This window comes from Biomphalaria glabrata, chromosome 8 (genome assembly GCF_947242115.1).
Source record: "Biomphalaria glabrata chromosome 8, xgBioGlab47.1, whole genome shotgun sequence".
In the NCBI taxonomy this organism is placed as follows: Eukaryota; Metazoa; Mollusca; class Gastropoda; family Planorbidae; genus Biomphalaria; species Biomphalaria glabrata.
Genome location: NC_074718.1, coordinates 12,031,653 through 12,058,900, shown reverse-complemented (window position 1 = coordinate 12,058,900; position 27,248 = coordinate 12,031,653). Strand labels below are relative to the sequence as shown.

Genomic DNA, 27,248 nt, shown 5'->3' with positions numbered 1-27,248 from the left:
AGAAGTTTTATCATCTTAGTGTTGAATTAGAGTTTTAGATCTAGGGATGGGATTATAAAGTAACAATAAAACGAAATAATTTTTAGTACGCGATTCATGAATAAATATAGATCTAGGCCTTTAACTCGGCTTCGCAGCACTCATGGGTGAATGTAGCTTTAGAAAACCAAATTTGAATGTTTATTTGATCAAAATATGAAATGAATGGACTTTAATTAATATGTTTATGTGTTAAAGTATAAAACTATCTGTGCGAAGAGAAGTTTTATCATCTAAGAGTTGAATTAGAGTTTTAGATCTAGGGATGGGATTATAAAGTAAACAATTAAACGAATTAATATTTAGTACGCGATTCATTACTGAATTGTCTAATGAAAGAATGTTCGTCAGGAAATCTGTAATCACAGATATAAGGAACTAATTAATGTAAAAAATGCTTTTGAAACACAAAATTGAAGGTTAATTTTATTATATAATGAAATCAATGGATCTTCTTTTGTCTTTTCATGTGTCAAAGTAAAAAACTATCTGCGCAAAGTGTATTTCTTAAAATTAGATCTAGGTCTAAATCCTTTCTATCTTTTCTCATGTCAACATTGTAGACATGGCCTAGATCCATAAAATACTATAGCTGTAATAGAGTCGGACAACTTTTTTTTTTTTGAGGGTCTTAAGTTTGTTTTAGGGCTACAATACATACACTACGGTCTAAGTTGGTACCCAAGGAACATTCCTGCCTAGTTTTATCAAGATTGGTCAAGCGGTTTTGATGTCTATAAGTAACATACATACATACATACATACCCCACACATTCTACTTTATAATATAGAAGATATCATGGGCGCCTGCGCAGGTAAGTGCAAAAAAAAACCTGGATTCCAGGTTGCCAAATTCTAGCCATTTTTGTTGGGCATCATCAGATCAATTAAAATCTAGGTAGCAGCTAAAAAAGTAGTGTAGTGCTTCCACTGGTGACTGAAGTACAGTTGTAGCAGACCAGCCTAGGCTTATCAGGAATTGATGGCTGGCCATGTACGTGCACCCCTCTGAATTCTGAGTAACCAAATTTTAGCCAGTTTTTTTACACCTTAAAATCAATTAACTTCCACTATGAATCAACCTTACATAGAGTGGATCTTCCGCTGAAATAAAAGTTAATAAAGACAAGCTATTATTGTAATAAACTAGAAAAGGTTCATCTGTAGTTCATGTCCGACTATTTGAGCTTTATTCTATAGCAGGTTTTCATTTACACATAATTATAGTTATCATGTTATTTAGTGTAAAGGCCTAGAATAGGATAAACGTTTTTTTTTTGGTTGTTGTTTTTGTTTTTTGTCTGGAGGAAAAACCCTTGCCAGCTGTGTTTCGATATGATATATGGGAAAGTTTATTCGAACAAGAGTGAAGAGTGCAGTTATCTTGGTCAATGTAGTTACGTCTTGCGGAGTTGCGGTCAATGTTAGCTCTCAATAAAATAGCAAGTGAAACACGTCCATCAGTTTAAGAAAGAAGTGATATAAGAAAGTCTTCCCATGCCATCTGAGTCCAAAAATTGATTTGTATCGATGGAGCACTGGCAGCAGCAAGAAACCAAAATATACGAGCAGCAGCATGAACGGCATTTTCTTTGGTATTTCGGTAATAAAATGCAGATTTCTCAGGCACTGAACAGATGTTTTTGAGGGTTGGATTTGTTGATGGCGATCATACTCGAAAAGAATTCATTGGGTTTTGTCACTGTTGTTAAGAGAGACACACTGCCTATGTCTAAAGTCCTTGTCTGTATGGACAAACTACTCGGCCAAGGCTACGATGGTTGCCCCGTGATGGGTAGCATTCAAAACTGTGTTCAGGCAAGGATAGGTGAAAAATATCCAAAAGCAGCCTTAGTCCATTGTGCGTCTCACAGACTTAACCTTGTTATCAATGACCTGAATGATGTTTCAGATATCAGTAATGCTGTTGGTATCAAGCGAGAGCGTTGGTGCTAAATGTACCTCGTTTGTGTGAGACATGTCAGACTGAGAAAAACGGATTCATTCGCACTTAAAGTCACAACTTTGAGAAGATCTTTGACTGTTTGGTGTATTTTAAAATAGCACTTGTAAGTGAAACCAGACAAACTGCTTAGGTGTAAAAAAAAAAAAAAGATCCTGCAAAAAATCCTCCGGGAGCCCATTATATATAATACAGACTACTTCAAAAGAGAAGATGATTACGCCCAACGCGTCATGCATTTAGTCATGCATATTAACCAATAATCTAAATTCTGCAAAGTCACTGGTTTTCCTGGCTAGCTCGGGCAACCCATTCCATTCTCTAATAGCATTAGGGAAGAAGGAGCATTTGAGTATGTTGATGCTAGTATATGGAACGAGGAATGTGCCTTTATCTTTGTGTCTATCTGAGTATTTTATTAGATTTTGAATAAATGACTATATATATATATATATATATATATATATATATATATATATATATATATATATATATATATATATATATATATATATATATATATATATATATATATATATATATATATATATATAAAGAACAGTCGTATATTACTTGCCCTTCTGTGAAATAATTCAGGTAGATAGAGCCAGACAATTAGTGTTACCAGACACAAACACACCCAGAGGAGAACAAACAGGAGGACACACACACACATAAAAAGACTAGGATATTGCACTGTACTTCATGAAACATTTCAGCCAATCAAAGACTTTAGAACTTGACTTTTTAGTGGTGAATTTCTGAGACACATCTTTCCCTAATGGTACATCATTAGCGCAAGCCTACTCGTGGAAGTCCATGTATGATATATATTTTTTGCAGATAGATATGTGCCTCTCACTGGAGGGTGTATTTGCCTCATTTGCCCACTCCTTGTTGATTAGCAAAGTAATCTTTTTACATGTATTATTACGCCCTGTAATACAAAATAAATCCTAGCAGATTTTGATGTATTGTGAGGAACTAATTTCTTTTTTTAACATTCTTGAAAAACAAACACTATTTAAGAAGGAGGTTGTCAAAAATTGTCACCTTACTAGCGGTAATACAGGAGACATGATACGAAGATTTACCGCTACACACTGAGATTGTAAAAATTATGGCTCAATTTGTTTAATTTAAGTTGACAACAGTGACGTTCAATTTAGAGTCCTTGTCATTGTTGAGTTAATCCTATTGCTAGAGCTAAATCTTAATTTTTGATAACTCTCAGCAGGTGTCAACCAGTGTCAAGTCACACTCAGTCACTGTCTATTTGGCATTTCCCAAGGCATAGACTGTAGGACACTTCTATAAGTCTATAATTAGAACATTGGATTGTCTCTAAATGCATGCTTTGGCTTTGATAAGATTGCTGGCAGGAACATGTATTTCCTTTATATCTATCTATAAGAGGTAATAAAAAAAAATACGTATATTCAGTGTTGACATTAGAGCCTTTACTTTCGATTTAAATATAATCTAATGTTTACTTATGTCACCAATCAATAATACATCGACAAGTTGAACTGGAAACCTTGCGTACTGTTCCTCTTTGTACTTCTCGTCTCTTATCATAATTCTATCTATCTATCTATCTATCTATCTATCTATCTATCTATCTATCTATCTATCTATCTATCTATCTATCTATCTATCTATCTATCTATCTATCTATCTATCTATCTATCTATCTATCTATCTATCTATCTATCTATCTATCTATCTATCTATCTATCTATCTATCTATCTATCTATCTATCTATCTATCTATCTATCTATCTATCTAATCTTTAAGTTGAATGTAAATGTAATTAATAATATTAATACATCTATAATATTGAATGTAAATGTAATGAATAATATTAATACATCTATAATATTTGTGAAGACAGAATTCGAGTAGCCTACTTGCTTGATTTCATCTCACTTGGAGTATCGGTTAACATTCAAACAGGTGTCTGACGACAGCCTAAGAATAGACTCGTCTCTTGTATCCAAGGTATCCAACACAAGTTTTAGGTATATATGTCATTCTTATTATGTCCTCCTTCAGCCGCTAGGCGACTATGGATCATCTCATGCCTGGGCATTTTCAGTGGTAGAAACGAAGTCGACCACACCTCATTTCCCCCCTCTCCACATATCTAAGGGAGCGGCAAGTGCCAATACAGCTTGGGATCAGCGGCGTCGCAGGCTCTGCCATGGTGTGGCACTGAGTGTTGCAAACTGCCTATGGATCGTCAGCGACTCATTTTTCCTCAGGGATAACTCCCGAAGCCTTTCCCAGGATTGGGTATAGCTGCAAGGCAGCAGAGGTTTGAATTCAGAGTTTTGCTTCTCCTACGAGTTCTACGGGGAAAACATGTCTGATATCAGGAGCATCGATGTGATGCTTTTTAATGGGAAAACAACAACAACAACGGCCTAGTCTTTAGTGACACTTTGACTAGAATAAATGAACAACCAGATTGTATCCGATAAGGAGACAAAAAAACCCAGTGAAAAGCCCACAGCCCCCTGGATGACAAATGTGGTCATCATCGAACAACGATGAATATCCGCTGCTATTTCATCTATAGTTTATACCTAGTTATACCTCGTTGTTTATTTTTTTCGATTTTATAAACCTGGTTTTCATTATTTGCATAATGAAATAAGTAAACATAGAAAAGGAAGACAAAACGGTATGTAGAGCTGTAGAGGCAATATAAGGAAAAAGAAAAATTAAGAAAGAAAAAAAAGAAAGAAAAAAGGTCAGAAAGAAGGAAAAAATAGGTCAGAAACGAGGATAACGCTTATCTTATCTTCTTATCTATTTACAAAGGAAGACAGAACAGCAGAAAAAAAAAACTTCAACAAAATAAAAGTAAGCGTTAAAATATTTAGGCTTAAACTTCAATGTATAACACATGTAAGATTATAAATCATATTTCTCAGCAACATTTTATTTTTGACATTTAGAGTACTTAGAGAAAAGAATGCATCTGAGTCAATGGTTAGTCTAATACTCCTGACCACTGTGACAAGGCATAGCATTGATAAGCAAAAACACTTTAAAAAAATTTTAGCCTACAAAGAGCCTTGAATGTATAAGGACACCACTGTTCATAAACGAGGTGATTGTAAAACGAGGTATCTTTCTATCCTGTAAATGATTTTAATATAAACAACTATTTAAAAAATTGTATTCTACTCGTTAAGAAGAATTAAATTCAGTTATTGGATAATATGCAAGAAAACAACAGAGTACAAACAGGACATTTTCACACTTTAGGACCTATCCGACGAAAAAGACTTCTTTATAATGGAGGTCATGACCTTTACTTTAGCCAGACGTCTGGTAACCCAAAGATCGACGTTCATGTTGAAATAAAGAAACTAAAGAATGATAACGACGCCATTTTGAAATATCAGTGTTGCCAACTAAAATTTAAATTAGTTTGTTTGACAACTAAGCTGAGAGCTTAGAAATTTGATTTTGCAGTACCGAAAAAAAGCATAAAAGTTATTGTAAATTAAAAACAAAATATTTACATTGTCAATACTTCCTATATTCTTTATCGTCACCGGATACGCAAAAAATAAATAATTAATTTACTGATATTTACAGTGGAGAGTTTCACGGTAAACTCAACAAGGTCAAGGACTCTAAATTGAACACTGTTGCCAACTAAATTAAAAAAAAAAGCCTATATATAATTTAAAAATGTTCTTTTTCATAGTTAAAAATTTTCCTCAATGCGTTATTGTAATATAAAAAAAAAAACTTAGGCTATGAGCCAGCTAATGGAAATCACAAAAGACTTATTTGTATTTGGAGGAGGGATGCGGGGGGGGGGGGCGCAAAAACGCAATGGGAAAGTGATAAAAAGATCATCAGTGTGAAAAAAGTATAAAAAGGTCTATAAAATAAGTTGTTTTCTTTATTTTTTAATTAATGAAGGAATTTTTCTCATATCCAGAGGTCGGAAACCCTACCCCTCCCTTTTCCCGTTATCTAGAGGAGAAGAAAAAAAGTTGATCATCATCACTGGTGGTGCCCCAACGGTCTTGTATTCTTAAGGATCATTCTAAACGACCTTGCCATTTCCAGGTTCCAAACAGGCTGCACAACCGAGGCACCAAAACTTCCTAAATGCATTCCCCTCAGCAGTAACACACATACACATGCATGTAGCACACAAACAGTCAATCACACACATAGAATCACGCAACTACATCTTCAGTTACATAGACATAGACTTGTATATGCATTTCAATGTATTTCACAGCAGGTGAAGGCTTTAGGTGGGGGGGGGGAGGAGTATAACGAGGTGCAGGTTTAATGGGAACGTGACGGGGAAGTAATAAGACAAATGTAAGAGCAGCGAAGGATACGCTTCAATGCTTCTACGAGTATAACAACAACTAGGTATATTCCCCGAGATCAGATGTTATGATGTTGCGAGGTGTTATTTAACAACAGCTAGGTATACCCCCCGAGATCAGATGTTATGATGTTGCGAGGTGTTATTTAACAACAGCTAGGTATACCCCCCGAGCTCAGATGTTATGATGTTGTGAGGTTTTGCTTAACAACAGCTGCACATTTTTCATACTTCTCACGTGTATTTCTATTGTGTTTATAAAACCATGGCTGCAATACACAAAAAGTAAGTTGTTTTTCTTTACATAAAAATATTTTTAAAAATTTTTACACTTCCATAAACCCTGTAGAAAACAGTTGGGTTTCAGATATTATAAGCTATCCCGATAAGATCAACTTCTAATCTTTCGACTCAGGACCGGACACAACAGAATGCGACAACATATGTACCGAAAGCTAAAATTGGAACCAGTGAAATCTGCCTATGTGGAGTGTCATCAGAAAATGCCGACCATGTCCTCCAAAACTGCTCTCTTTACCAAGAGGCACGTACAAGACACTGGCCCCAAAAACACCCCAATAGAAAGAAAACTATATTGAGAGCTCCCTGATTTAGAAACCACTGCGCAGTTCATCTCATGTATTGGTCTAGTCTTCTGAACGCTCTTACAGTTCATCTCATATATTGGTCTAGTCATCTGAACACTCTTACAGTTCATCTCTTATATTGGTCTAGTCATCTGAACGCTCTTACAGTTCATCTTATGTAATGGTCTAGTCATCTGAACACTCTTACATTTCATCTCTTATATTGGTCTAGTCATCTGAACGTTCTTACAGTTCATCTTATGTAATGGTCTAGTCATCTGAACACTCTTACAGTTCATCTCTTATATTGGTCTAGTCATCTGAACACTCTTACAGTTCATCTCTTATATTGGTCTAGTCATCTGAACACTCTTACAGTTCATCTCTTATATTGGTCTAGTCATCTGAACGCTCTTACAGTTCATCTTATGTAATGGTCTAGTCATCTGAACACTCTTACATTTCATCTCTTATATTGGTCTAGTCATCTGAACGTTCTTACAGTTCATCTTATGTAATGGTCTAGTCATCTGAACGCTCTTACAGTTCATCTCTTATATTGGTCTAGTCATCTGAACGCTCTTACAGTTCATCTTATGTAATGGTCTAGTCATCTGAACACTCTTACATTTCATCTCTTATATTGGTCTAGTCATCTGAACGTTCTTACAGTTCATCTTATGTAATGGTCTAGTCATCTGAACACTCTTACAGTTCATCTCTTATATTGGTCTAGTCATCTGAACACTCTTACAGTTCATCTCTTATATTGGTCTAGTCATCTGAACACTCTTACAGTTCATCTCTTATATTGGTCTAGTCATCTGAACGTTCTTACAGTTCATCTTATGTAATGGTCTAGTCATCTGAACACTCTTACAGTTCATCTCTTATATTGGTCTAGTCATCTGAACGCTCCTACATAAAAACGAGGACGAAGAAGAAGAAGAAGATGTTAGGAAAACAAACGAGTTTGTACTTTTACAAGTCATGTGGGGGGGGGGGGGAAGACTCGTCCAAATTAAAGTGGGCTGGACAACGTAAAAGATTGAGCCGGACTTTTTCTTACTAGCTAGAGACAGCTGCTGACCGGAAATAGTGGAAGGATGTTCTAGCGACTACGTCCAGCTCCTTTAAGATGCAAATCAAGGAAATGCTGTGAATGCTGACAATTTGATGCGAGGAGTTCTGATAAATAAAGTAAATAAAGTAAAAGTAAATAAATAAAGACGTACATTATGACGTACAGGGATAAAAGTGAGAGTGACGTAAATGATGACGCAGTGGGACTCAGGAGAAGGTGACTTAAGTCCTGAAAGAGCAAGATAAATACAAAGCTCAAAATGGGGGCTTATTTTTAATTAATTTATGCGCATGTTTCCTCTACTGGCTGATGGGGATTAATTCTTAATTATACATATTATAATAACAAACCATCCGTGTATCATTAAAACAGCTGATCGAGTTGGTTGAAATCCTGGAAATAAAAAAACAAATTCCTACAGTGCAACTTTTATGCTATAAGCATGCTCGGTGCGGCCTGGTAGAATCTCTTTTATGGACTTGTGGGGGAGCCAAGGGAGGGGGTATCATGCTGCCTCAAACCCTCTTAATTAGTAGCCAAGCGGTTTATGCCCCTTTTGATTCTAGAGAGCAGGGTTCCATTTCTTCAAGTTCGGTAAACGCAGAGTGGGCACTGTTCATTAAATGTCACACTTAAGAAGATGTACACGAGCTTCAAGGCCAGTGTTGAAACTGACCATGTTACATGAACGAGCTCTACAAGGCCAGTGTTGAAATTGACCATGTTACATGAACGAGCTACAAGGCCAGTGTTGAAACTGACCATGTTACATGAACGAGCTTCAAGGCCAGTGTTGAAACTAACCATGTTACATGAACGAACTACAAGGCCAATGTTGAAATTGACCATGTTACATGAACGAGCTCTACAAGGCCAGTGTTGAAATTGACCATGTTACATGAACGAGCTACAAGGCCAGTGTTGAAACTGACCATATTACATGAACGAGCTACAAGGCCAGTGTTGAAACTGACCATATTACATGAACGAGCTACTACAAACACTTAGTTCCTTATCCGCGTGTAGAAAATAACTCGTGCACAACATTGTGTGACATCCTGCTTGGTCATTTGATATGTGCTCTGAACGGTTGGTGCCGGATTCGAACCTCCCCGCCTGCCTTCATGCAAGATGTGATTATCTTTCAACTGTGAAGGAATACTCTAAACATTTATAACAAACAAGAAGAATATTAAAAAAAAACTACTTTTTTTTGCTTATATTAAGTGTAATTGTATCAATTAGTTTAGAGCAGTCAAGTAATTAAATAATTTGTAATTATTATTTATTTATTAGATTTTTTGGAGACGATTGCTTAATACAGTGATGCCCAAAATACGGCCCGCGGGCCAGATCCGGCCCGCGATGTGCTTCCATCCGGTCCACCGAAACGTCGGCACAAGATATAGACCCCCTCCCCCCCCCAAAAAAAAAATGTATCTTTACCTACGTTAGAGTCCTTGCATTTTTTCTAATGGATTACTACCAAGGCGTTTAACATTTGTGCGTTCATGAGATAGGACTATACAATTAACAAGGCAACGTGAACGTGTCTTTAATTTTTTGTAAAATATGATACCATTGCTAGCCAACATGTTTGTTTTTATAAAGAAAGTCTGAGGCTGTTTTAAAAAATATAAACAGAACTTACGCCTATTTTTAAAGTGTAAAGAGAAAATTCAAATATCCCAATAATTCAATGTAAGTACTAGCTCCTCGGGTTTGAAATAAAATAGTTTCAGGTCAATTTCATTAAGTTTTTGTATCTTTTCCATCATGTGGCCCGCGACACTGGTGTTGGAAATTAAAATGGCCCGCAGATTGAATTGTGTTGGGCATCACCGGCTTAATATATAGAACAATAAAAACAACACAAGATAAAAAAATGTTCTGGGTGGAAAGACATTCTTCATTTTGATTCCCATTTCTGTAATTCATCTAATTCTCTTTGTAAAATTCGTTATACTGTGTTGTTAAGAGTAACAAAAAACAACAACAACAAAAAAGAACAAAAACAACCAGCAAACAAACAAAAAAACAACTAAAACAAATAAATATTGTTCATGGTAAACCATGAATCCGTAACAGTGAGTAACACAATAAAAACTCAAAAATATCTCGGTGTCATAGTCGATCGCAATATATAATAAAATCCCCAAATTGATAAAAATTACTAAAAAATCAAACAAAGCATTAGGGTTTATTAAAAGAAATTACAAAGCAATGAAGAATATAAAACTAAAATGGTATAACCTTGGTTAGACCAATCAATAATACAATATGTAATCAATAATACAATATGTATCCTCTGTTCGGACCCCTCAACCCAATAAAACATTAAGAAACTGGAACAGACACACTAGTTCAGTGACATTCATAATAAAACAAATATACACATTTGGCTAGAGTCAAATCACTAAATTTAGAAAGCCTTCAAAGTTAGAAGACTTAAAAGTAAAGTAGCAATTATATATAAAACACTGAACCTTAATCTTCAAATACAAAAACAAAATCTAATAAAATACCCTGAAAGACACAAAGATAAAGGCCCATTCCTCGTTCCATATTTGTACATATGCTCCTTCTTCCCTAGTGCTAATAGAGGATTATTAGAATGGGTGGCCTGATTCAGCCAGGAAAACCTATGACTTGACAGAGTTTAATTCATTGATAAACATGTATGACTAGACTGACCTAGGAACAAGCATAAGAAGTAATCAACTTCTTTTTTGAAGTAACGTCTGAATTTTATAAGTTAAGAGGATAATTTCCATTAGAGGGACCAAGCCTCCATAAGAAGATGGAATCAAATAATGTGCCAGCGAATGGCTTATGAGAATATGAGGTTTTCTAGTTATCTATTGTTAGTTTCAAACTTTTAACCGACGACCCAATTCTCTAAGCAAAGTATAAAGGGGACTAACTTAACTTGTACCACATCTTTCAAGTACAATTTCTTTCCCTTGTTCGATACCAAACAAAACAATCTCTAGTTAACCAACCAATAGTTAATTAACTAATTTTTTGTTTTGGTTTGTCAGGTAAAAGAAATAAATGTGCAAAATTTCAACTTGATCCGAGATTAGAGAGTGGCTGAAATAACATGTACAAACTTTTATCCGACAGACGGACAGTGTGAGTTGATTAAGCTTTGTAAAAAAAAATAAACTTTAATGTATCTAAGAAAAGTCACCTGGCCAGTGTGCTTGTAGCTCAATACGTCGCATAGATTAAATGTAGTTCTCCCGGAATAAGTAAAAAAAAAAAAAAGAGCAATCGCCTGTGGCATGTAAGTAAAAATACATCCGTTTCTTTTTATTGTGTTTTTGTGCGTGTAAAAATTGGGGAGAACATTTTACATTTTTAAATTTATTTTACGCTGTTTTCGCTTCTGACTTTCTATTACTTCGTTCCATTATTTCTTTCGTTCTCGCTTATGAATTCTATTTGTTCCGTTCACTGAGAGAAAACAAAAGCACAAAGTTTCCGTTGACCTGCAATTCTTGTTATTGGCACACTTTCTGTTCACAGGTATTATTTATTGGAGTTGTCATGCCCATATAGTCCTATGTATCTACTTTTAGTTCTCTCAGAATAGAACAACGAGAACAAGAATAGGTTCACTGAGGCGTGTGATGAGGGACTTATGCGTCAACTAGATCTAGAGATTTCTGTTAAGCTCATATTTTTATCCTGTTGCTGTTACACGGATGAATAACAAAACTCCAGGCTGACATCAACATTAAACAAGCAAAAATATTTTTTTTTAAATCCTTTAAAAAAAAACTTTATCTAAGGAAAAGAACTCCGCACTTACAACTATACCTATCAATAAGGGTAGAAGTTTTTTCCCTTATTCGATATGAAACAAATAATTAATTTACCAATAAATAATTGAACATTTGATTAATTTTTTAATTTTAATTGATTCATGTTTTGTTAGGTACAAAAAATACGTGTTTAAAGTTTCAACTTGATCGAGAATGGGTGTGGGAGAAATAACGCGTTCAATTATCTAAAGGGACGAAATTCTCCATATTTAGCCATATAAGTGAATACTGATTGATTAATTCACTTGTTGGATTTCAATCAGAATAATTAATTACCATTAATTGATAAACTCATTTTCAGCGGCCCCCGAAAGGGGAAAAGACGCTATTAGTTTTGAGTGCAATGTCTGTCCGTCTGTCCGTCCGTCCGTCTGTCCGTCCGTTCCGTTTAGATCTCGTAAACCAGAAAAGATAGTGAAAATCCAACATCACAATATTTTAGACCATTCAAAGTTCTGATGCAACGGCCACTTATTTTTTTCCTAAAGCAAAAAATCTAATTTTTTAAATCGCTTATGCAAACAGTTTTTTAAAGAGAAAAAGCTTATTAGTATGCAGTATAAGTTAGACCTAATTTAAAACAAATAGTAATCTTGTAAACTGCATTTTTTTTTGAGGATACGACAGTGTTTACTCCTCACGAAAATAATTACGTCAGTTATAAGACTTCAGTTAGGGCTATTAGGCCAGGAGAGGCGCGGTAGCTGAGAGGTAAAGCGCTTGGCTTCCGAAACGGGGTTCCCGGGCTCGAATCCTGATGAAGACTGGCATTTTCAACTTCGGAATCCTTGGGCGCCTCTGAGTCCACCCAGCTCTAATGAGGCCAGGTTCACATCTAACTTCACATTCACTTTCACCTATCCTTTGGTCTGTGGACCGCTGGGGCACCACACAAGATCCGTCAATCTTCTTTCTCCATTCCTCTCTGCCATTTGTCTATTATAGAATTTCATTCTGATGTTCTTTCTGAAAATATTGAAACCTGCCTTTTTACCTGCCTGGGTGGACCACTTCGGGGGCCGATTTTCAGTTGGTGTCTCCACACAAACTGTCTTTGTAACGTTGTTAATATTTTAATTTAGTATCTCAAGTACTCATTTATTTATCTCTTAAAATGTGAGAACAATTTTGATAAGGTTTTTAAGACTCCGCCTCTCTACACATTTATGCAAAATAAACACACACACACACATATATATATACACTCTGTCTCACACATACAAACACCTTACAATGAAATTTTTAATCATAGAAAAACTTATCTAACTTTAATAGGACTGAACAAACAGTGCACTGCGTGAGAGAGAGAGAGAGAGAGAGAGAGAAAGAGAGAGAGGGAGAGAGAACATAAAGGAGAGAAAGAAAGATACAAAGAATGAACGAAGTAGAGGGAGTGAGAGAACGGGGTGGGGGTGGGACGGGAAGAAAAAAATACCGGAGGTGTGTGTGTGTGTGTGAGAGAGAGAGAGAGAGAGAAAGAAAGATTAAAATAATAGCTATGCTCAAATCCTATTTTGGTCGATTGTGGATTAACCAAAGACAACCAGGAAGTATTATAGGAGCTAGATATTAATAGACGTATAATGCAGTCAATACATTTAGTGAACACGTTAGGTGAGTGTTGGTTCTCGGTACCATTTCCTGCGAGCTACCTTCTAGAAAGTGTGTAACATCCCAGGGCGAAGATTTCAGTTTTCTAAATGGTAGCAATGGAGAGTTCTTAAACGAGTCGAAAAGCAAAATGATTCAGGCAGAACAGTTTTTAGTGTTACACTTGACTGACGTTTACGATGTCGACCTGAACAGTGCCATTTGATACAGGTAGGGACATAGGTGTCATTGTCAGGGTCCCGAGGGAGGCCCTGAATCTAAAAATAACAACGTCATTTCTCATTTCGTTTTTTTTTTTTTAAGGGTATTGAAGTCAATGATGAGGTTACGAGATTCACTCACGCGTGTCGAAAAGTTTCTGATTTCCACCTCTTGTAAGTCAAAAAAGTTTAACTCTTTCTCTCCTAACTGACGATACCAGCGTTGATTCCACCAGAATGTGGTAAATAATTACGGAGAGATAGAGTTAAAAAGGTCAGTTAGAAAACCTAATAATTTTAAGATTAAAAACAACAACAACACGGAATGTCCAAATATTTGTCTTTCTATTTAAAGTCAGTCAATTAATAACATCATACCCAGTCAACTAATTGTTAATATACTAACAGACTGTCAACCGTCTTCCGGCCTTTTTCTCCTAGTAAAAAGATAGAATTTTTAAAAAGGCTAATATTGATGTGTTTTCTTTCAGAACGCACTATTCATTCTAATAAAAAAAAAGTCGAGGGTCATATTAAGTCTTAATATAGTATTATGCGAGAGACATTCTAGTTAGGACTACATATTGCGCACGGACGTCTGTAATGGGCGTGAGCTTTTAAAAAAATGTTCTTCGTGTTAAGTAAGACGTCTCTGTCGCAGACGTTGTTTTTTTTTCACACAAAATTCGTCACTATAATTAAGTGCAATAGACGGAAGAAATTCGACTATTCTGAGACAAAAAAAAAATCAGAAGAATCACACTAGCGGAGATGTTTTAAAATGTTTTCTTCAAAACGTTTTCACCCATAGTGTTGCATACGCACCTCGCAAAAAGCTGTCTACATTTAACAAGGTCTTATTGGAAGATAATACGACGTCTCTTACTTCAGATATTTTATTTTTTAAACATGTAATTGTACTTATAATCAGATAAGTTTTTAGTTGGTCGTTGGCTTGTCACTATAAATAGATAGTACAACTGAACCAATGAAGGCGTTTTATATTTTTGCTAAATAAACTTTAAATAACTTAAACAAACTTCTTATGTCAACATAAACTAAATATATCTTCTTCTTCTTCTTCTTCATCGTTCTCATTGTTATGTTGGAGTGTTCATATGACTAGACCAATACATGAGATGAACTGCGCAGTGGTTCCAAATCATGCAGCTCTCCATATAGTTTTCTTTCTATTGGGGTGTTTTGGGACCAATGTCTTATACGGGCCTCTTGGTACAGAGAGCAGTTTTGGAGGACGTGGTCGGCATTTTCTGGTGATACTCCACATGGGCAGATTTCACTGGTTCCAATTTTGAGCTTCCGGTACATGTGTTTAACTATATCTATTATTGCAATATTCACAGATTTAACTTGAGATAGAGATCTAATATTAATGAAATAAACTGATATTTGAACGAAATCTAGTTCACCTCAAAACAACGGCTTTACTCTTTCAAGTCTCAAGATAGTCTGCAGTTTTACATTTGCATTTCGCTAATTTCATCATCTTCAATGCATAACCACCAATCAATCGCTTAACCTCTTCTTAACGCCGCCTAGGAAACACACACACCCAACAACACCCCTTTTTGTCAAGAAGTAGCGCTCCTCCCCCAAATTCGAGGTACTCGCTCCCCCCCCCTTCCCGGGAAATCCAAAGTTTGGGAAACCCTGCATTAAAAATACTGATGATCAATAATGCAAAACAGAAAAATAGTAATAATAATCAAATACGCAATACTTTCACAATTTTAAAAAATAAAACACTAAAAAGAAATTTAAATAACGTTATATATAATTAAATATTAAGTAGTTCTAATATTAAATATTTACAAAACAGATTCCGTTTTTAACTGATTTTACTTAGAAAGTAGATAATTAAAAATGTATTTTAAACTAAAGCCATTGAACAAAACCAACGAAAAAAAAATTATCCTGTCAAAATATTGTGTATCGTTAACTTGAAAGTAATAAGTATGAATACAATGATGGTGTTTTTAAAATAGAAAAGCAGTTAATGAAATGCAAATATTTCGAATTCATATTCATTTCCCCACGTATTTCTTGCACCAGATCACATTTTAATCCCATTAAATGTAGGATGGACTAAACCTTTGTCCTACGGGCTCTATTTAAGTTTTCTTTTCGGCTTCTGCGCCCATCTTCGACAACGGTTTTTCTTGGGGTCTCTTTCCGAGGTCAGCTACTGCCAGATGTTTTCCTCTATGCAAGTCAGGGCAAAATGGCGCTGGTTTGACTCTTACGGGGGGCATCTCTGTTACGAAAATATGCAGGTCGAGATTGGATTGGCGTGATGACGTAAAATGCTAAACTCAGTCTCTCTCCCACTCTCTCTCTCTCACTCTCTCTCTCTCTCTATATATAAATATATTTCTATGCCCATAAGCTAAACACGGATTGCTGTTTGATTAATGACCCTTAGCCAAGCCACAAAGAAGACATCAAAAATCTGTATTTGTTTTTTTTTTTTTTTAAATCAACTAATGTGTAATCTAAAGTCTTACTTTTTCTTTTCAACTTTAAAACTGTAAGGTGAAGTCGTTCTCCCTGTCATCTCTGAACAGTACTTCTATTTACTCAAGATCACTTCCTGTTCTGCCGCCCTCCTCCCCCCTCCCTCTTTGTTACCCCTATATTCAATACATCTACGAAAATGTTTTTCCTAAACTGTTCGGGTATCAAAAGGCGATCGTTGGCAGTCTTTGTGGTATTACAAGATGGCAGCACAAACCACTCATGTCAACAATTTATTTTAGCTTCGGGAATTTCTGGGGTAGAAGTTTGGATCTTAAGGAAACGGGGGATACGGTTCAGTGATTATCTTGACTGGCTCTCAACCTATCACGTCACCTTGACTCTTGCCCGTCGTCTGCTGCTAGATTTTTACCTGCCTGTATCCGCCAAGCAAAGGGAAGCAACCTTTGTCCTGTGCTGCATGTTTTGTCTAACGAGAGAACTGGTTACTCCCCGTTCTAAAGGTCACGTAGGGTGACACTTGGGTTTGGTTTGTTTGGGTTTGTGTAAGAGTCGTACCAAAAACACATGTTAGCGAACACATACAGCCACACACACACACACGAGCATAGTAGCATGTTCACACAAAAGCATACACACACACAAAAGCACGTATTCACAATCTTAATCCAATACATTCTAGAGCCATACAAAAATGTTCACACACACACATGCAAAAGTGTGAAAGAAAAAAAAAATTATTTACAGACTTTTATTACTTAGCATGTCTTTCCGCCCATTTCGTAACAAAAAAACTAAAACAAATAACAAGCAAAATATTAAAAAATCTTTAAAAAAAAAAATAAAGCTTATCTAAGGGAAAGAAATCCACACTAACAACTACACTAACAACTACATCTCTCGATAATTTAGAATTTATTTCCCTTATTCGATATCAAACAAAGTAATTAATAACCAACAATTAATTGACTAATTGGTAAATTTTTGTAGTGATTCATGGTTTGCTAGGTACAATAAATAATTGTTTAAAGTTTCAACGTGTTTAATTATCCAAGGGGACAAAACCTTACATATTTATCCATATCAGTGAATACTGAAGGATTTATTTCCCTTGGAGTTATAAAACAAAATAAGTAATTACCAGTAATTAATTCACTAATTGCATAGCTGTTTTATATTGATTCAAGTTTGTCTATGCCAATGAATAATTGTGCAAAGTTGAAGTTTGATTTGAGAATGGGTTTGGGAGAAATAACGTGTACAAACTTTTTTACCTGACAAGAGTCAGAGGATATACAAATTGTAAAAAACTACTGATTTTATTAATGGTAAACCTGTTACACAGACTAAAAACTCAAAATATCTAGGTGTTACAATAAATGAAGCAAGATCACAGGAATTCCATATTGATGAAATTATATAAAATCAAAACATCAGTATCTATTAAAAATGTTACAAATCAAACAAGAACATGTAACTAAAATGTTAGGCCAATATTGGAATATGCCTCCTCTGTTTGGGACCCCTCAACTCAAGAAAGCATAATGAATATAGGAAAAAAAAACACAAAATAGAGCCATGAGCTTTATAATAAACGAATGTTCACGCTACATTAGAGTAACACCATTAGTAAACAAAATTCACTCAATTTAGAGACACTTCAGTAGCTATAATATATGAAACACTGAACCATAACTTACAAATAGAAAAGTAAAATCTAATTAAATGCTTAGAAAGACACAAAGATAGAGGCACATTTCTTATTCCTTATGCTAGGACAAAATCTTAAAAGTGTTTTTTTTCCCTATGGCCAATGACCAATAGAGAATGGAATGAGTCGCCTAAATAATCCAGAAAAACCAACGACTTAGCAGAGTTTGTAATCATCTTTTTTTTTTTCTGAAGTAACGTCTGTAATCTATACGGTAAGAGAAACATCACATCTGCAAGCGCATAACGACAGCACACTCACAAGACCGTAGAAAATATGCCCTCATAACAAAATGCTACGCGCATCCACAGTAAATAGCTGCATTTCTGGTTCTGTGGTTTGTACTCAGGATTGTTGTCTCAGTGGTCCCTGGTTTGAACCCGGCCCTCCACTACATTCCGTCCTAAGGTACTTTTGGTCTAGGATGTAATAATCTTCAAAGCTGAATACCCGAAACTTATTTAGCGACAAATTAAATGTACTGACACAATGTGTAGGTCATAGCCAGACCCGAGTACGCTATTCTGCCTCAACGTGGCACTTGGGTGGAAACGATTGTTAGAGGAAGTGATTAGGCTAAATGAATAGCAAAGCAAAACTCCTGTGGGAGTGTCCAAGGGAATGCGAGAGCTTTCCCATTGCACGGTGCGGAATTGAAAGAGAGCTTCCACGTCCCTGTCGATAATCCATGTGCCTCAAGGGGCCGTTATACTAATAGAGAATCCTGCATGGTTAGCTTGGTACAACATAAGAAAATGGTGGGGGTTCCCGGTGTGCTCGGCCTTCGACCATGCCTTCTAGTCCATGCGTCCGGAGTGCCAGATACGTCGAAAATAGCAATGTCTTACATAGACTTTGACTTGGACCTCTTCTATACAGAACGGTTTGTTCAAACAGGCTTACAGGTCTAGAGTTCGATGAAAAGGGGAAATACTTCAGCCTTTACCTAAGCTTCGGACCCGAATCAAATGTTTAAAATGTACATTTCTTATACCAATTTTAAAATGTACATTTCTTATACAAATAAATCCTTTAATTCACACAAATTGGTATTAAATGCCTTTTCATTTCAAAGCTCAAATGAATTCACAATATTTATAATTATATTTAATGATTGGCTATACCTGCCTAATCCTAAGTTACACACTCTGAACTATCTTTTCGATGGTCCTAGTTTAGAACTTAGAACCCTACCCGCCGCCACCCACCTTCTTCCCGTCGGAGGTTTGGCCTAAGATTTAATAATCTTCCATTGCGAAAGAACGTCCGCAATACGTGCAACAAACAAACAAACAAACAGTTTTGAACTAAATGAATGTATTGTTTGACTGCAACAGCGTTATGTCTCCTACTTTTGTTTTGTATTGCAGATTGAAAGAGATCAAATTTGACATCATCAGCATGACATCATTTGTGACATTAAAAGTATCTGACGCTGGCATCTCTGCCCAAGACATCATCTCGCTGCCCAACGCCCAGATCAAACACGGGATAATCCGTAGAAAGAATCCGACCATCACCTTCGGAAAATGGCCGCACCGCTTCATAGTCCTACTGAGAGATTCCCTCTACGTCTATCATGACGAGAAATCCAAGTCACAGTCACAGTCCGTATCCCTCCGCGGGTACAATCGCGTGAAGCGAGTCACGTCCAAAAAGCACGATTGGTGTTTTGCCCTTCTTCCGGAGCAGAACGAAGCGTCTCTGAAGCCGGAGAAGTTTGCTTGCGTTAGCGACGCAGAGCGGAGAGAATGGATGATCGCCATCAGGGCGCAGCTTTACATCGCCAACAATCTGGACATCGTGCCACACAGACCACATTCATTCTCTGACGAGGATGAATATCTCAAAATAGAAGAGTCTATTTACGATTCCAGATCTAGAGAGCAGGACATGATAAGTTCCACGTCTGAAGAAGAGAGTTCTTCGGATTCTGACATGGAAGAAAAATTTCCGGTTTTTAGAAAGTCCACTAGATCGTACTCATCCCCAGAGGCTTTGAAGGCAGAAGAAATAGGCAAATTAAGAATGTTGGCTAAATCAACGAAAAGGCAAGAGTCTGTCGATGCTTTGCGGACCCTAGACTCAGTAAAGGAAGAAGATGAATCTGGGAAAAAACGCGGAGGAAGTACAAAGATAATGAGGATTCCTTCAGTGCCTCCGCGATACAGCGAAGTCGTTGAACCCGTGAAAAAAACTGAAACAGCCCAAGACCCAGATTATATGAACTTGACCAAGATGAAAGAACATCTTGATACCAGTGATGGAGATCCAATGAAAGCTCCATGGCTGTACGATGTACCTCCTGAGCATCCCCCGCCTCCACCGTTTCATTGCCAAAAACTAAGACCGAGTATGTCTCAAGATTCGAAATTTTATCAGACACCTCCTACTGACATATTTCCTCCAATACCCAGGAAGCATCCGATCAAATCGACAAATTCCAGCGAGGATTCTGGAATTAGGTGCTCGGGATCGTCCACTGAAGAAGCCCAACAAGAGGACGACCTTTATGTCCTACCCCAGGGGGACGAGAGGCTCTCGCTTGAAGCTTTGTGCACGGTGGAGGACACCAGCTCAGACAGGGACCATATCATATGTCAGCTCCAGGCCAAACAGCTCAGCGGCACCTACCTGATACGCAGGTCCAGGCAAAACCCAGATGAGAAGGTGCTGGCGTATCTCACCAAAAACCTACACGTCAAAGAGTTCAAGATTTACTCGCAGGGAGAGAAAGTTTTCTTGAAGAGTGACCGCCTCTTTGATAACATTGAAGATCTGCTGAAGCACTACACATCTGTAAGCACTTTACCCACTACAGAGTGCTATCTCAAACAAGGTTATCACACTGTCCATTAGTCTGTGTGAAGACTCAACGCTCAGTTTTTCATTTTACAGCATGGTAGATATATAAATGTCTGCCAAACGCTGAGAGACTTTAAATATCGAAGATGATGTTTAATTAGTTTTTAACCAATTTAAAACTGACAATCTTTAAATATTTAATAACGCTTGTCTTCGAGTCCGAAGATTAATGAGGAATGCAGTATTTCCCGTGGCTGCGCAGCCCCAGCTGTAATCTACAAATAATTAATGTAATATTTACATTGAAATTAATATTGTCACAAAACGTTCATGTTGACGATTGACGATGTGACAATTAATCAGTGAATCAAGGAAGGATAAATTAAATAAGACAATAAATGTGATCAACACCGGACACATTGGCTCTATATTGACATTATAGTCATCAGATGTATTGTTCTTCTTTCAAACGAAAGTAGTGCAAGCGATTGTAATTGAACAATTAGAGCTAGCCAGGGCTGGGCTTACGACAATGTTACCGCACTGAACCTTACCATCTTCGGGAGAAGGGGGGGGGGGGCTACACAAACTAATTTTAAAAAATGAAGAAGCATACTGAAGTTCAAAAACGGAAATGAGAGGTTCCAGGAACACATTTAATATTTGGTCATCAGATTCAACTTCTGAATAGGCCATGATGTGTTCACCTCCAATCTAACAGGATTGCAACTACATTATGATACCTTTTTTTTTTCTTCTTTGTGGTGCAAATGTGGTACTCAGGTTAGGTATACATTTATTGAATAAATTCTCCGGTCCCCAAGCTCTAGAAAAATACCCCTCCCCCTGATAAAAGTTACAATAAAGAAGAAGCAATATTCTGCTCAGGCTAAATATGATTGAAGATGCAGTTAATTACGAATGTGATTGAAGATGTGGTCAATTGGGAATATGATTGAAGATGTGGTCAATTGGGAGGTGGGGTCGTCATCACTATGTCCACAGCATCAAACGTTTGTTTGTACTAGCGAGTGGCTGTGTATGTACCATAAATATCTACACTGATTATTGGGACAAAGTTCATAAATACGTGTATTCAACCTGCTAATGACGCCTCAAGTAGAATAAGCGACAAAATATTTTCTTTCGAGAAGGGGGAAGTGTAATTGGCATTGATGACATTCCAACATCCACTTGGCCTACATAAGCTTTGTCTAGTAAAAGTACTTAAAGATAAAGTATTAATATTCCGAGATAATATTCATTCAGTCTACTATTAGCATCACTATAAATCAGGGAAACTAAAGATATGTGAAAATTGAATACTGTATATATCAGAAAATCAGTGGCGTATCGAGGGTGCCGGGCGAGGGGCAGCAATGACACCACAATCATAATCAGCAACCGCAGAGGGAATTGCGATCAACACTCATTGAGTGCTTAATTATTATTATAAAAAAAAACAAACAAAATATATAATAAGTTTAAAAAAAAACTTATCTAAGAAGAACCCAAAATCTACAACTATATATCTCAATAATGTAGAATTTATTTCCCTTTTTCGAAATAACCACCAATAATTAATTTGCTAACTGGTTAATTTTTTATTGATTCATATTTTTTAGGTACATTAAAATTAAATAATTGTTCAAAGCTTCAGCCTAATCCAAGATGAGAAATATCGTGTACAATATCTTAGGGGGACACAATCCACATATTTAGCCGTATATGTGAATACTGAAAGATTAATTCCACTTGTTGGTATCAAAGAAAACAATTAATTCTAAGTTTTTGTATTAACTAAAACTGTTTGTTTTTTTTATTTTATTGATTCTTGTCTTTTCTTGACCAGTGAATAACTGTGCAAAGTGTTAACTTGATCCGAGAATGGATGTGGGAGAAATAACGTGTTCAGAATGTGTACTAGACAGAGTGAGTTGATAGAAGCTTTGTACAAATGTAACATTCTAGTTAAAGGGATGCTGATGTATTGTAGCGTGTGTGTGTGTGTGATATTGTGCTCGTGATTTCATGTTCCACAACCGAGTATATTCTGTTTAAGTAAATTGAACTGTTAGATTATTTGTATGCTATCAGATGTTTGATATCCTGTACACTTATTTTTTTGCAAGGATACAACACGTCCCTGCAGGGGACGTAGTAAGGAATTTGCCATCATTTGGGGGGCCGGGAGGGGGCTTGGCCTCTTTGGGGGATTTCCTGCATTTTGAGTAATATTTAATATTTAAAGTAAAAAAACACTCATTTGGAGACCCCTCTTAATTAAGGGCCCGGGGGTATTTTCAAAATCTCCCCCTTCTCATCCCACCCTAGCTACGCCACTGCGTCCCTTCTGAAATGATCAGGTATGATGGATCATTAGGATCCAGGAATACAAGACAAAGGTTAGCATATAACAAAAACAACTAATAGTTAATTTCAGGAAACATATGCACGTACAAACAATACATTAATGTTTTACTTCACACACCTGGACCATATGCACGTGGAGAGGGGTAGGTTAGATATGGATACACAGTAAGAGAACATTATGTATTTACCTTAAAATGTTTCCTTCTTTCAATATCACATGTGTTATATGAGATTTGATAAGTGTACGTCCCTCACTTTATCATCACATATATGATTTCCAAATATTTTAATTAAATTTTATAATATTTTGGTTTTAAACACTTTGAATATGTACGCGCACAAAAATAATGCACCTATGTTGTTTTACAAATAGTGTCTATTATAATAAATTTTCTGAATGAAGAATGTGTATTAGTAAATTAATAAAGAAAACGTACTCTTAAAATACGTGCATTACTATATATGTATGTAGTGTATTAGTTAGTTGACCTCCTTCATTCGTAGAACGACTACGGTTCATCTCGATCACTTTTTCATGTGGCTGTGGAGCACTATTTTGGAGAGTCACTCCCGTCCACATATAACACAGGTTAAAGTGGCTTTCGCTTTGGGGGTAGAGAAGCCGGCCATCTTAAATATGGCATGTTTTTCTTCCAGAGCTGAGTGAGGCTCATGCATTACGTTATATGATATTGTGCTTATCTGATTATTCGTTAATACCGCAACATGTTTTGGCATTGTTTTAATTATTTATGTAACAGGGGACGTGTGACATTGTGGAATATACAGCTTGATTACCTATTAGGGACATGGTGGTCGAAACTCGACTCGAGCTGAGTTGTGTTTGCTGAATGCCAGCACGGAAACCTTCTCTTAGTCCCATAAAGACCAGAACACACTGAGCAGGCATAGAAATGAAAGATGCTCTAAACAAGAAATCAAAGGAAAAAAAACTGAACATTTTTAGCTTTGTTTATTGTTACAACTCTTATGTCACGCTGTTGTTTGAAGAGATAGACTTGTGTTGTATCTTCTCCCAATCACGTGACATGTGGGTGCGGAGGTGTCGTTGATATAAGCCAAACACTACTATACTACTGTACTACAATGACACAGTGTTGATATAAGTCAAACACTACTAGGTAAACAAGGATGTCATGTGGCCAGCACAACGACCTTTACTTGCCTCAACCATAGGAAGGTACTCATTAGATTTGGTTACTCAGAAGAGTTCTAAAAATCTCGAAATTCAAAGTCCCAGTTAGCACCAAGATTCGAACACGGGAACTTTCGGTTCAGAAGCCAAGTGCTTTAACACTACGCCACCGATCACCCTTCATATATCTAAATTAATTAGAATAGTTACAAAATTATTTTAAAAACAATATGAGTGTTTAGAACAAAAGAACAAATTGTTAAAGTTTAAGATTAATAGTTTCTTATATAGTTGACAACATTTAGCTCATACAGTTCACTTCCTTTTGTCATTTTATCTGATACATCGTCTCAGAGACCAGCGTGTATCCGATACACATCAGATTTCAAGGTGTAGGACATCTGGAAGCACTATAAAGATCAACTCAGGAACCATTTTACCCTCAGTGTCTTAGAGGAAAACCCCTGGAGGACATCTGATTAGTCTGCATTAGATTTAGCAAAATATTCAGGTCACAGTTGGGTTTGCAAGGCCAAGTGAAATACTGCGCTCACTCTTAATATTTTTGAACTCGAAGACAGGGACTTTTTATTAATTTACACATTAGATTATGGATGGCTTGAAAAGTTGTAGGTTGGTCCCGTAGTCTGAAACTATCACAGAGATATAAGATACTGTCTACTTAACGATTATAACAAATTAATAAATGTTGTACTGCAAATATAAATTTAACGAAATCATATATTGCGAGATTTTTTTTTTTGGTGCAAGCGGTTTACAGAGTACGGAAGTATTTTAACCTACAAGATACAATTTCTGCTCCTGACTCATCATCGACTCTCACTTGACGTGGATGATTAGGCCTACATTCAAAAATTTAACCTATTCTTACCAGGACAACTAAGCCATTTTCATGATCCGAACCGCAGAGGTTACATTTGCCAAAAAGGATTTTTTCGATTCGCAATTTCTACCAAATATGTCTTTAAAAGCCAACATTTTAATGTCTAAAGTATTAATCAATAATTTCTTCCGCTTAAAGCACTTATTAACACTTTTTTGGTGCGTAACTTTCTTTAGTTTTAGATATTTTTCTTTATGTTTATTTTTTCACAGATCTATATCTTAAATCTAATTCTCCTCTAGGTGTAAAATGCAGGTAATAGTCAGATTGAGTGTAAGAGATTATCCTTAGATCTGTGTGATTATCAAATTAGTTTTTTCTTCTGTATTAAAGTGCGCGCTTGTGTGTGTGTGTGGAAAAAATTCCTACAATTTGACTTGTAAAGACTGTAGTCAAGGATAATGTGTTGCTCATTTTTTAAACGACTATATCTAGATCTATAAGTATGTCTCTGTTTTTAAAGATCCATTTTATAGTCTCGACCTTTCTTCATATCGCTTTCTTCTTCTCTTCTAATGTATCCCTTTAAGAACGTAAACGGGATCTTAAACATCAAAGTGTAAACACAACAATTCTGTGATTAACGTTTATTGTGAAGATCCCCAATAAACATGAATTATGAATCATAAATTTAACTTGAACTATCAAAACATTTAAAGTAAAACTTAACAATAAAATGATTCATTAACACGCCGATTTCTAATACAATTAGTGCATTAGGTGACACAGCCCTACCCTGCACAAGTTATATATATTCATAAACATGTATGGTAATGTAGAAACAAGACTAACATACGCACTCACAAGAACAAAACGTGAACAATGAACATGTTACATAGAATATAGCAAACAGACACACACATAGCTTTAAAATATTTATACGCATTCAAGCGACATCGTTCCGACCATAGCTAATGACCAGGCATTCATCTCACAGAGATTATCCATAGGCGCTTCGCGACTGAAGGAGGCCATAAAAAAAAGCATTCAAGTATTCCGTTGCGTGTGTGTGTGTGAGAGAGAGAGAGAGAGAGAGAGAGAGAGAGAGAGAGAGAGATAGAGAGTGAGAGAGACTCGTAGTCACGTGGGGAATGAAAGAAATGAAATTCAATCCGAACCAAATAATAGAGAGAGCAATGACCTGACATCCTTTTCCCGTTTATGACATACGGTAAACATGTGTGCACTGATCTTACATCGGCGACGCCTAACCCTTTTCGGGTGTGTGTGTGTGGGGGGGGGGGGTCTTGTAAATTTCCTTCACTCCTATCTCGGGCTGCCTCACCAAACAAAATAAGGCCGAGAATTATTGAACTGACCAACTGCAGCTTCACATTGCACCGTGAGACATTGCACCGTGAGACAAAGTTTTGAAGTGCACCACGTCTTAAGCAGGATGAGACCCACGGGCCGTAAGTTGAGCATCACTGGCTTACATTCTTTTCACTCTTTTCTACATTTGGTAAAACATTTGAGGTGGATAAAAGTAAAGGCTGATATATTTCGCAGCTACTATTGAGAGGAAGGAATAGAGGAATCTATATAGAGGGGATGGTGACGAGGTTTGTTTCTTGGTCAAATGTCTTACATGTTTCGGATGTTGCTTCAGAGTTGAAAATAATCCACTTCCTTGTCCCAACCTCCTGCAAGACGACGGGGGGGGGGGGGGGGGGGGGAATGGCCGAGGGCAGGGTATAAACTCAGGACCATCGAGTCCTAAAAATAATCCAGCGCGCGTACCGCACTACCAGGCAGCCATCCACGGTAAAGCTTTAAAGTGTTTGACTTCCGAACCGACGAGTCTTAATATATATGTTCAGGACAGTCCATTGAACTCTAAATACTTGACATTGGCCGGGGAATATAAAGGTGTAGAGTCTAGACTAGACTATCAGGACCGTCCATTGAACTCTAAATACCTGACATTGGCCGGGGAATATAAAGGTGCAGAGTTGCTTCCTGACCATAGAAGCGTTGGGGGACAAGACAAATCATTCACTGACCAATCGTTCAAAATTATTGATTCACTCGACAATTGATGCACCCGACAAATCGTTCACACGACAAATGGTGGTTCACAGACATCTGCTTCTTCAACAACTTCTTCATCAACATTTGG

The 27,248-nt window shown here is 36.6% G+C and overlaps 1 protein-coding gene across 3 annotated transcripts; it reads left to right on the top strand.

Moving 5' to 3' along the window:
* The first annotated feature begins 6,323 nt into the window (after positions 1-6,323).
* On the top strand, positions 6,324-23,474 carry LOC106060823 (SH3 domain-binding protein 2-like). 3 transcript variants are annotated; one of them, XM_056038512.1, is made up of 3 exons: positions 6,324-6,416; positions 6,533-6,657; positions 19,262-23,474. In XM_056038512.1, exons 2-3 carry the CDS (start codon positions 6,638-6,640, stop codon positions 20,748-20,750), a joined length of 1,509 nt encoding a protein of 502 aa, XP_055894487.1. In that variant the 5' UTR covers positions 6,324-6,416; positions 6,533-6,637; the 3' UTR covers positions 20,751-23,474. The 3 variants fall into 3 exon arrangements, with proteins under 3 accessions (XP_055894487.1, XP_055894486.1, XP_013074283.2); XM_056038511.1 differs by lacking the exon at positions 6,324-6,416 and having other exon boundaries at positions 6,467-6,657; XM_013218829.2 differs by lacking the exons at positions 6,324-6,416; positions 6,533-6,657 and adding an exon at positions 13,325-13,694.
* Positions 23,475-27,248: the final 3,774 nt, after the last annotated feature.

Excerpts from the sequence above, each read along its gene's own strand:
- LOC106060823 (XM_056038512.1), top strand. The coding sequence starts at position 6,638 with ATGGCTGCAATACACAAAAA. Across the intron at positions 6,658-19,261 it reads ATGGCTGCAATACACAAAAA|ATTGAAAGAGATCAAATTTG; the intron begins GTAAGTTGTTTT and ends TTTGTATTGCAG.